Raw genomic sequence first — 10092 nt, forward strand, 5'->3', positions numbered from 1 at the left:
GACGCCTGTTGTGCCTTCCGAGGAAACGGCGCTTCTCGCTGCTCTGATCCGGCCCACGTATTTCTCAGTGAACTCAGATTTTGCCTCGGGGCACTCGGTGCTATTTGATTTATCTGAAGGGATAAATCCCCCTCCGCTCCTTTCTAAGCTGGCACACCACAAGTGCCTTGAACCTGCACGCACCAGGGACTGGGTACATGCTGGCCTTCACTGTAGCATCCTCTGTTGCTTCATCCTGATCCCTTCCCATTCCCCTTCTCCTTCCTAAGGTGACCAGCCTGGAAGCAAAAAACATATCCAGGAAGGAACCCAGGCCGGTTCCCTCACTTGTCCTTTCTCCTGTAATCTCCTCTAGCGCTCTCTTGGCGTTGCCTGGTGCCCTAACACAAATCCCCACGGAGGCACCAGGTGCTGCAGCACAGCGGTCACCCCCCCCCCCCCCGAGGCCTCCCTGTGTTTGCTGGGGAAAGGCTCCTTCCCCAGGGAGCCAGCGAGGCAGGCCGAGGGGAAGGCTGGAGTAGGGAGGGAAGAGGCTCGCTTGCCGCCTGCCGTTGGAAGCCTGAACTGAAGAGGAAGATCGCCATGATCCCCACAGCCTCCGCCAGCTAGCCCAGGCCTTGGCTGACCCGATGCGTAGCCAGCAGACCGACAGGACCCCTCCTCTCCTCGCTGCCCACCTCTCTGCTCTGACACGAGGGTGCACATCTGCATCTTCAAGGCAGCCGCATCACAACGTGGTTTTGGTTCTATCCACAGGTGACCTCCTGCTGTGCACTACCAGAAGCCAGTACAGGAAAACTGCGTTACAAACCCCACCTGCCCTCTACAACTTTCCAGATGGCCTGCGTTAAGGGAAATGCCCACAAAAACCAATAATCTGAATTTATAGTTGAACTTCAAGCCATAATCCAGTGCCAAAGCTCAGCAAATAAGTAAGCATGGGACAAAGACCTTACACTTAAGTCACCTGCAAGGGCTCAGGCCACTTCTACAACAGAAGCTTGCCTGCTGCAAGGTGCAACCCCCTATTCTGGAGGAACAGAGGGTTTCACCAGGAACAGCTGTCACACCCACATACGACATTGTAAGGAAGAGAGCAAGCCACACAGGTGCCAATGAGTGTAGCTATAAGTTATTTATTCTGCAAAATAGAGGTATCTTCTATGGAGTTGAACACTGGAATCACAGCATTACCAACTGAGTTGTGGAAACATTATGACAGCACACACACACGCAGGCACGCACGCATACACCTACACACGCGCACACACAGCCTTAGTACAGGCCCCTACTCTCGCATCACCCAGAGGGAGCCCTCTCTGCATCTTTATTTGCAAAAAACCTGCAGTGAGGGTTGCGTTCAAGACCCTTTCCCCTATTCACAGGCCTTCCGAGGAAACAAGGTTGGTCAGGATTACGTGCACGGCACAGGCAACGCGCGTGTAGAGCGCGCTGCACGCGCTCCCCAGCCCAGTGCTCAGCACATCCTGGATAGGAGTTAACCCTCGGCAGAACACAGACCTCGGTAGAGCACTCTCATTCTTGCCTCAGCCTTTGCTCACGCAGCCGAGCGCAGGGTGTCTGGAGGAGGCAGGTTTCCACATTAGGACACAGTCAGTGCTCCCTGCTCGCCATGGTCCATGTTCCAAAGCCGGTAAAACTCTGCAAAATCCACGTAGGGCTCCACACGCCCGTCTTCATCTGGCTGGAGCGAGTGGGTGGGTCGGGAGCGGAAGAGACCCCCGTCTGAACTTGAGCTGCTACTCTGCGTGTGAGTATTCGTTGACTGGAGCGTCACAGTTGGGCTTTGGCTACAGAGAGTAAAAGGGAGAGAGAACACAAGCATCTTTAGTTTTCCCCATCTGATGCTTTGGACAACAAAAGCACCAGAACAAGCACCAGCTTCTTCACAGATCAAGCCATCCTTAGCAAACAGGTAAAAAGTTGCAGTCTCTTGCTCTATCAGAGCATTAAAAGTGTTGAGAACTGCTTGGAATTGATGAACGCCAAAGATCTCTGATTCACATTTAACTGGACAGCCTTAAGTACAACCAGGCGTCTGAGAAACAGAGGAGAGAAAGCAGGAAAAAAAAATTTAAAAGGAAAAAAAAAAAAAAAAAGAAAAAAAAGAAAAGAGGCATGCACTCTGCTGGCCTCCCCGTACCCATACAGCACGAGCTTTACGGGAAGAGTCTGGCAGCAAGGGAAGCTATTCTTGCGTGACCTGTGTTGCAGCCAAAGCAGCTCTAGCGTGTCAGCCTCGTTTCTGGAGCTACCAGAACACAATAACCAGAGAGCTTCTTCACTCCGCAGTGTGTACACGTGCCACCCTGTGCCAAAGGCTGAACCTAAACCAGAGCCACTAACTAGTATGATCCTGCAAATCGGATCCAAATAGGATCCAGTTCTAACCTTTATTCTTTTTTTTTTCTACCCTGGCCTCTGCGTCTGAGCAAGCCAACTTGTGCAGCGCAGCCTCTCCGGCCGCCTTACAGGTGACCTGCATAGTCCTTCTTCCTTATTAAAATGAAGGGCACCCACACTCCCTCCACGCACAGCGCCCAACACACTTGGCACACAAGATCCAAAGAGAAGGGCCGTGCGCTGCCAGAGTGCCCTCCACCAGCAGCAGCAGATGCTGCTCCCGAGGCATGTTCCCAGAGCTGGCTTCAGAGCTGCCACTTTACTCATTCCCACTCCTCACACAATCGCTTTCCAGCTAACACGTTATGCTGGCTGTCAATACTGCAGTCAGGAGGCCCACACTCCAGATAAGGGAATGATTGACAGGTAACTGGCAGGTGTGTCTTCACTTTTCAACCACCTTACACAGTGTGAGGTGCAGGGAAAAAACGCGGGTAGCAAGAGAGCAGGACTTTTACTTAGTGAGGGTGGGGGTGGCTTCATCCAGAGTTGAGCTGCTGTGGGCACCGTTGACCATCTGGCCTTGGGAAGGCATGACAAGAGACAGCGTGACACTCGTCTTGCTCGTGCTCTGGGAGCTGGAATACGGCACAGAGACTGGGTAGACACGGCCTCCTGAGAAGGAAGAAAACAAGAGTTATAAAATGTAGTTGAGACACGAGTGACTGGGGTGCGCAGCAGCAAAGAAAGGCCAGAGGAAAAAGCCAACGAATGCAGGAATTTATATTAAACTGCCTTTCTTAGATGCTGTACTGTATTCTGTCTAATTGTCACAGACTCTATGTCTCAGAAGCCAATAGTCCCTTTAATAAGAAGATTCCTTCTACAGAGTATCTCCTCTCCTGATGTTAGGTCAGTGCTGGATCGGTCAAGAGATCTTCCCTTCCACCCTCCATTTGGTTTCATTCTGTCCCCAACATACCTTGCGTTGGTGTCAGCGTGGGCTGGCTCATCTCACCCAGGGGGTACCCAAAATTCCTCACAAGCAGCGTCATGTCTTCATGCCGCGGACAGAACTTGGACCGTTCCCCACCACTGGCAAAAGTGTCGCAGTGGATCCGCTTAACTCGGTCCACTACTGCTTGTGCCACAGCATCCAGTGATGTCTGCTTGGCAAACTCTGTGGCTATCATGGCTGCAATTTCCTGAGCAGAGAAGGAAGGAAAAAAAAAAAGAGAAATATAAAGGATGTTTAGGAGACTTTGGTGGAAACCTTTTCCTGCCATCTGATCTAAGAGTTTTTGTGGCAGCTCATCCAACTGTGATGCTTGCCAGTCTCACCTGCTGGTATGTGCCCCCGTGCCTTGAATCATCCTGTTCCCTTTAATGGGCTACTCCTAAGGGACAGGCAGCTGCCTGGAAGAACTGGCTTGGCAAAGCAGCTCCCGTATTATTACGGACTGGAATGGGGTGGCACAGGCATTCAACCCGGCCAGAACTCACAGGACAGAGGAGGAGGAAAGTCTGTATGAGAGCAGCCGACACCGCCGGAGCGAGTCAATAGCCGCGGGAACATTTCCCGTGTGAGCGGGCTCACCTGGTTGGCCTGCCCAGGCCCATGAGCTGCCTCCAGCGCTTTGTAGAGCCCTTCCGACATGAGCACCAAGAAGCCAGTCACCCCATCCAGCGAGTGCCCTCCATGGATTTCAGGCTCTGCTATGATGGGCTTAGATTTAGCAGCACTGGAAAGAGACGGTGTTATTTAGTATTTAATGGTGACGTAGTAGGTGAGAATGGAGGGGTCATGAAGAAAAGGAGGGCTTGAAGCCACAAAGTTGAGTTTTTCTGACCTGAGCAGTTCGATATCAGTATAGCCGTACTTGACTTTGTAATCTCCAATGCGCCGAGTGCTTTCCTGCCCACGAATAGTTCCCACTTGTTTTATTTTCCCTGCATCCAAGCCTGCCGGATTGAAAAACAAAAAAGTTTAATTTACTTTGGGAAACTTGCAGGACTTCCTCTGGTTACACTGTCAGGAACGAGAAAAGAAATATCCACAGCTGAAGAGAACTGTAAGACAAAACAAGATGCCAAAGAATCACCAGGAGCCCAACGTGGAGAAAAGGAAGAGCAGTTTGCTGTGTTCCAAGGGCCACCCTTTCATTAGTTGTAATCTGGGAAGGAGAGAGAAGGAGATGCACACAGCCCAACACACGCACTCCGAATGCAACGGTTGGCCCTAAGACAAAGCCCACATCCTGGTCCAAAGCCACCAGCAGGAGCTGGCCTGGGCACACAGGCATTCGCTGAAAAGGCAGGGGAACATCTGCGCCTCTCAGCTCTGGACTGTGCAATGGGAGGAGAAGGAAGGAAGGAGGAAAACATATGTGAAGGATTCTGTTTTTTCTTCCACCTATTATTGATCCCAGCTCCTAAACTCCACACAACAATTTCATTAATACACTAGATCACAGAGAGTGAAAAGGACAACTGTCTACAAGAGGCATTGAATGTGCTCAAGTGCTCAAACTGATGTGGGGTACTCCTAAAATAAGGACAATGACCGAACAAGTATTTATTTAAATAAATTTAAGGGGATGTACCCCTGGAAGGGGCTAGGAAGGAATCCCATCTTGAAGAAGGTTCTAACAGGGACCACCTGGTGCGGCTACTATTTGAGGCAGGACTCAGAGCAGATGAGCCACTTACCTGGTCTGTTCTGGCAATTCCCCTTTCCTGCTTATACCTAGAGCTAACAGGCAGAAAATGTTATTTTGAGATTTTTATCTAGGGATGACTGTCCTCAGCACAAGGTGAAGGCAGGGGTCCAACTGAAACTCTCCCTCTGAGTCAAACCAAGCCTCACTGCACAGATGGCTCCACACCTACCCCAGCAGTAAGACACAACTCTGCCATCTGCTGCAGACCAAAGCTGACTCATCAACATGGCCTGGCTCATTTGCCAGCTCCTGGCAGGGGGATACACGCTATCGACAGACACAAACACAGGGAGGCTCGCAGCAGGCCAGAGAGGTTGTGTCTAAATCACAGCAACTCTTCTGGAGCACTGAACAAGCTGTGTTGTGCTGGGTGAAGAGCCATGAAGGCATAAGACCTCTCCCTCCCTTCCCTCAGGAGAGGTGCGATGCAGTCACCATCATTACAAATGCTGCTCTTATCACCGTGCTTCAACCTAGCCCTACAACAACCTCCTTTGGGCCCCCAAAAGAGCCTGTGCACGCTGGCTTGTTCCACAGGCTCTCTCTTCTGCTGGGACTGCCAGCAGGAGAGCCGCTGCTGCGCCATGTTAAGGTCGGTATTTCTAGCAGATCCCTGTTCTGCTATGAACTGCAGCTAAATGCTGCATTTTTGGCAGTAGAAAGGCAGTCAAAGGGTCTCTTGCCCTGGATTCCTGTATTCAGTCTTCTGTTTCACAGCACATACCCCTACTGCAGGAGTATGAGTAAAAGAGAAAATGGAAGAGAAATAGAATAAAACAAGACCCAGCAGCAGAAAATTACCACGTCAACAGCCTCACCAGGTAAGAATATATCTACCAGGTGAACCTAATGAAGAATGACAAGTTAGATCTACCTAAACAAAAGTACAGAACATAAGTATCTCAATAAGAAGAATCAGTACTAGCAATCACACAAGTTGTCTGGGCTAGTTCTAGACCAAGAAAGAAAACATGTCAAACACTGTAAAGGAAAAGGGAAATTGCCTAAAGCAAAATGTCAGCATTAGAGTTCAACAGTTACTGATGTGAGAACAGTAAATGCCAGTGCTTGGCCTGGCTCTGTCTGAAGTGTAGCTGCTTTTTTTGCAGCAGCTTGTACAAAGGCATATTGAAACGCACCATCCCCAGGGTGCGGCATCACACAGAATTTAACCCAGAATAACTGTGGTTTGCCTCTAAATGAGCAGTCATATACCGTCCATCCCACTTCTACCCTCTGGCTGCACGCTTCCACTCCTGCCTTCCTATCGACTCCAGCAACCGCACAGCTGGAGGGCAAATCAATGTCAGTTTGGCAGTCGGACACGAAACTAACTCTCAAAACTTGAAAAAAAATAGACAGTTTTCTGCTGGTTCAGTGAGCTGAACTTACTCTGCAGCCTCACAATGGCTAGATATGCAAGAAAAGGCGGCACTGAACTTGTCATTTGAAACCACAGTAAGCTTCTTTTTGTGGTCGTTTATTGTTTCCAGTGGCTTAAGTCATTCCTGGTGCCCTGGATAAACAGAGGCATACGATGTTCTCAGATAAGATCATGAAACCCAACACTCACCCAGCTGGGAGAAGCGAAAAAGTTCATCCTCATTCTCTGTTGTATGGTCCACGTTGAGCTGAGTCACCTGCAGCCCATCCACCGTGGACTTGCATAACAGTGCCCGATTGGTACCTGCAGTGGGAGCAGCGAGATGAGGCACCAGATAGCTCTGCCGTTAAGAGGGAGAACATATCCAAATGGTAAAGGAACAGAAGAGGGGAATAAAGACAGAAAAGAAGATAAAGGCTCATGTACTGTCTCATTACGATCTCCAAAAAGTAGACTTGCTAGCAGCACAGTAGGCCTGCTAGGAAGCTCTTCGTCCAGGCCTGAGCTGGTACCTCACAAGAAAACTCCACTTCTCAGTGCACCTGCGCTACTGCCTCTCAACCCATTTTCCCCTCTGTTCTTTGGTCATACACATTGCATCAGCCAACATCTGCAGAGATAAAGAGCCAGGCTGATTTCAGGTGCTCCTATAAGTAACAAGCATTATCGTTTCTTGGCCACAGACCAAGAAAACTGTCCCCCACATTCAAATTTCTTTCACTTCCTAGAACCGCAGCCATCCTCAGAAACACCTAGACTGAGGTGCTGACAAAAACCAACTCACCCACATTGGCGATATAGAGCTTGTTGTTGAGAACAACAGCCACAATAGCCATGGCTCCTCCAGAGATCTCCTGCTCTACAGCCTTCAGTCTCTCCACAATCTTCTGGTACTGAGGCGGCAGCTGGTGGTGAGGGACACCCTGGCACCCAAAATGAGGGGAAAGCTTAAACACACAGTCCACAACACAGAAACCACAGCTGGAATGAAAATTCTGTAGGGAGGGGACTCGTCTTGGCATGTCTTAGCCTCATGCCAAGACTGCGCAAGACATACAATTATTTCTTCAATCCTAACAAATGACACGGCTCTGATAAGATTCTGGAGATGACAGTCCAGTTCACCTGAAGAACAGAATCCACTTCTGCCCAGATGCCAGGCAAATCTGAGGCCTTGCCTCTCATCTGCATCATATGGCTTTGTCCCAGAAGAGCCACAGGTGCAGGTGGAACTCCCCTCCATGATACGTTCAGTTCCTTACCAAGATAACCAACGATGGGTCTAATTAGTGCCAGGAGGAACAGTGGGAACTTTGGGAAATGGACCAAGACGGTTGCTTTACTTCACACAAGCTCCCAGAAGAGAACCACAGAGAAATAACTTTCAATTACAGCCTTCCTTGGACCAGATTGACTAATACACCCAAGACTCATCCAGCAATCTCTGTTGTTAAGGCTACATTACCTCTGGTAGCTGGGACTGCAGGCTGGCCTTCTCTGCCAAGGCATCATCAATGGACTCCAGGAAACTTCTTTCTACCACATCGAAAGCCTAAAAAAAGGCCATAAAGAGAAACTAAGCTCTTATCCAATACCTACAGACCTTTGAGGCTACCCACCCCCACCTCCCTAAGACTGGCTCATAGTGGTTGATCACTGCACATACAGACACTCGAGGATCACTGCGTCACACTGAAACACAATTGTTTTAGCGCAACTAGTTAACAGCTTGTAAAAACAATCTGCAATTACTCAAGAGAGGAAACAAAACCATAAAACTTACATTCAAAGCAATGCCAGAGACCTATCTGATTTTGTGTGTTGATTGTAAGAACTTGTCTATCACTCAAGAAAGCGCACTCAGAAATCCATCTCCCCATACATTAACTTCCCCCTTTCACTCATTGTCATCCCCTTCACAGGCTGACTTGTTCCTACATGTCCAGTGAAGGCCAGCTGCAGCTTTCTGGAGCGCTCTCAGCAGTGTGCTGACAGAGCCAGGGGACAGATGAGTATGAGGCGGGAGTGAAACAAAGCACTACAGCTGCTCAGGGATGAGTGCAATCGCAACCACTGGCAGATGTTTCCAACCCCCACAGAAACCAGATGCTGCTCCCCGGTGGCAAAAAGAGGAGGTGGGTAGTGTGAGAAGCAAGAGCCAGCCAAAAGCTTCATTACCTGCAGCAGAACTCGACGCACATCAGCATCACTGTGATCTGCGTGTAGCTGGCCCAGCAGCAATTCTGCAGAAAGCCTCTGACCCACGAAGTTGGTGACTCGATTGCCATCATAGCCATTGAAGACACCATAGAGGTAGCAGTTGTTCTCACTCCTGTCAAAGAGGACAGAAGCAAAGAGGTGACAGATGTCTGTGAGATACAGACATACGTAACAAGTTCCTCCAGACACCTCCTGCATGCTTGCACCCCACCTCTTTCGAGTCCTGTGTGACAAACTAAATACCACTTTTACCTGCCCTCGTGTCTGCAGGAGCCTGTGTCCCAGGTGCAACCCACTTACCTGAATTTTAACCAGTTATCTTCCAAGGGGTGACCCTCTGTTCCCTTGCCATCTGCACTGTAGGAACGGTTTGGAGCTGAGCCCACCCCAGAGAGATGGCAGGATGGTAAGTCGTCTGTCCAACTGGGCTGCTGTTCCTGGGAGACAGAAAGAGGAAAGAGACCATGCAAACCCCAAGCAGCCTTAAGTGGGGATCCTGGTCCAGTACAGGTTACAAGTCCATCTCCACCCTCTTCTCAACCCTTCTCCCTTTGCTAAGAGGGCAGCGCACCACCCCAGCCAGTAACTTCATATTCCCTGCTGCAGAACTGGATCACTTACCGCTGCCTTTCCCCCTGAAGCTGAGCTCTTGTTTGCACTTCCAGCTCTTGCTAACAAGAAACCAGAAGTGAAATTTGCGCCCGAGTTTTACACTCGAGACAGCACAGCACTAGCTATTCCTTTGGTGAATCAGACCCTCACGCATCCGTGGCACGGGAATACAGGGAAGGCTCCGGTTCCCCGCTGGACTACGCTCACCCGGGACAAGGGGACTGGGGCCCTGCTGCTGCCAGCAATGGGAGAGCCCCCCGGGGCCGCCATCCCCCCGGCGCAGAGGGCCCGCAGGCACTCCCGGCCGGCAAAGGCCGCCCGCCCCCTCGCACAGCGCAGCACCCCGAAGCGGGCGGCGCAGGCAGGGCCCCCCCAGCCACCTGCCGCCCCCCACCCGCCCCACAGCGCTGCAGAGCGGCAGGCCAGACCAGGGTGCGGACCGACGAGCAGGCAGGGCCCCCTCCCCAGGCTGGGACCCGCCGCCCTCCGGCAGCACAGGGGGCGGGGGGCAGCAACCCACCTCCCCGCTGAGGGGGGGACGCTTCCCGCCCTCGCCGAGCCTCCCCCTTCCCCACGGGGCTGCGGCGGGGGAGGCGGACGAGGAGGAGGCCCGGGTCCCCCCTCGCACCCACCTGGGGGGTGCGTGTGCACGGAGGGGGGGAAGGTGCCACTCACACTCTGCAGCAGACTCCTCCTCTGCGCCGCCATCTTGGAGCAGCAGCGACCTCCTCCCCGCCCGCCCTTCTCCTCCAGAGCAGCCGAGTCCGCCGGATAGAGCGGCCCCTCCTCGGG

The 10092-nt window shown here is 51.5% G+C and overlaps 1 protein-coding gene across 2 annotated transcripts; it reads right to left on the reverse strand.

Annotated features, from left to right (window-relative positions):
• Window positions 1–1116: 1116 nt before the first annotated feature.
• On the reverse strand, window positions 1117–10092 carry TAB1 (TGF-beta activated kinase 1 (MAP3K7) binding protein 1). 2 transcript variants are annotated; one of them, XM_009475216.2, is made up of 11 exons: window positions 9976–10092; window positions 8989–9125; window positions 8647–8800; window positions 7934–8020; window positions 7253–7391; window positions 6658–6771; window positions 4215–4326; window positions 3962–4106; window positions 3347–3569; window positions 2883–3039; window positions 1117–1811 (listed from the first exon to the last, which is right to left on the reverse strand). In XM_009475216.2, exons 1-11 carry the CDS (start codon window positions 10006–10008, stop codon window positions 1604–1606), a joined length of 1509 nt encoding a protein of 502 aa, XP_009473491.1. In that variant the 5' UTR covers window positions 10009–10092; the 3' UTR covers window positions 1117–1603. The 2 variants fall into 2 exon arrangements, with proteins under 2 accessions (XP_009473491.1, XP_087621014.1); XM_087764888.1 differs by having other exon boundaries at window positions 1703–1811; window positions 2830–3039.

The sequence above is a fragment of the Nipponia nippon genome, unplaced genomic scaffold (assembly GCF_047370975.1).
Source record: "Nipponia nippon isolate SJK-2023a ecotype South Korea unplaced genomic scaffold, ASM4737097v1 scaffold_3, whole genome shotgun sequence".
Classification (NCBI taxonomy): domain Eukaryota; kingdom Metazoa; phylum Chordata; class Aves; order Pelecaniformes; family Threskiornithidae; genus Nipponia; species Nipponia nippon.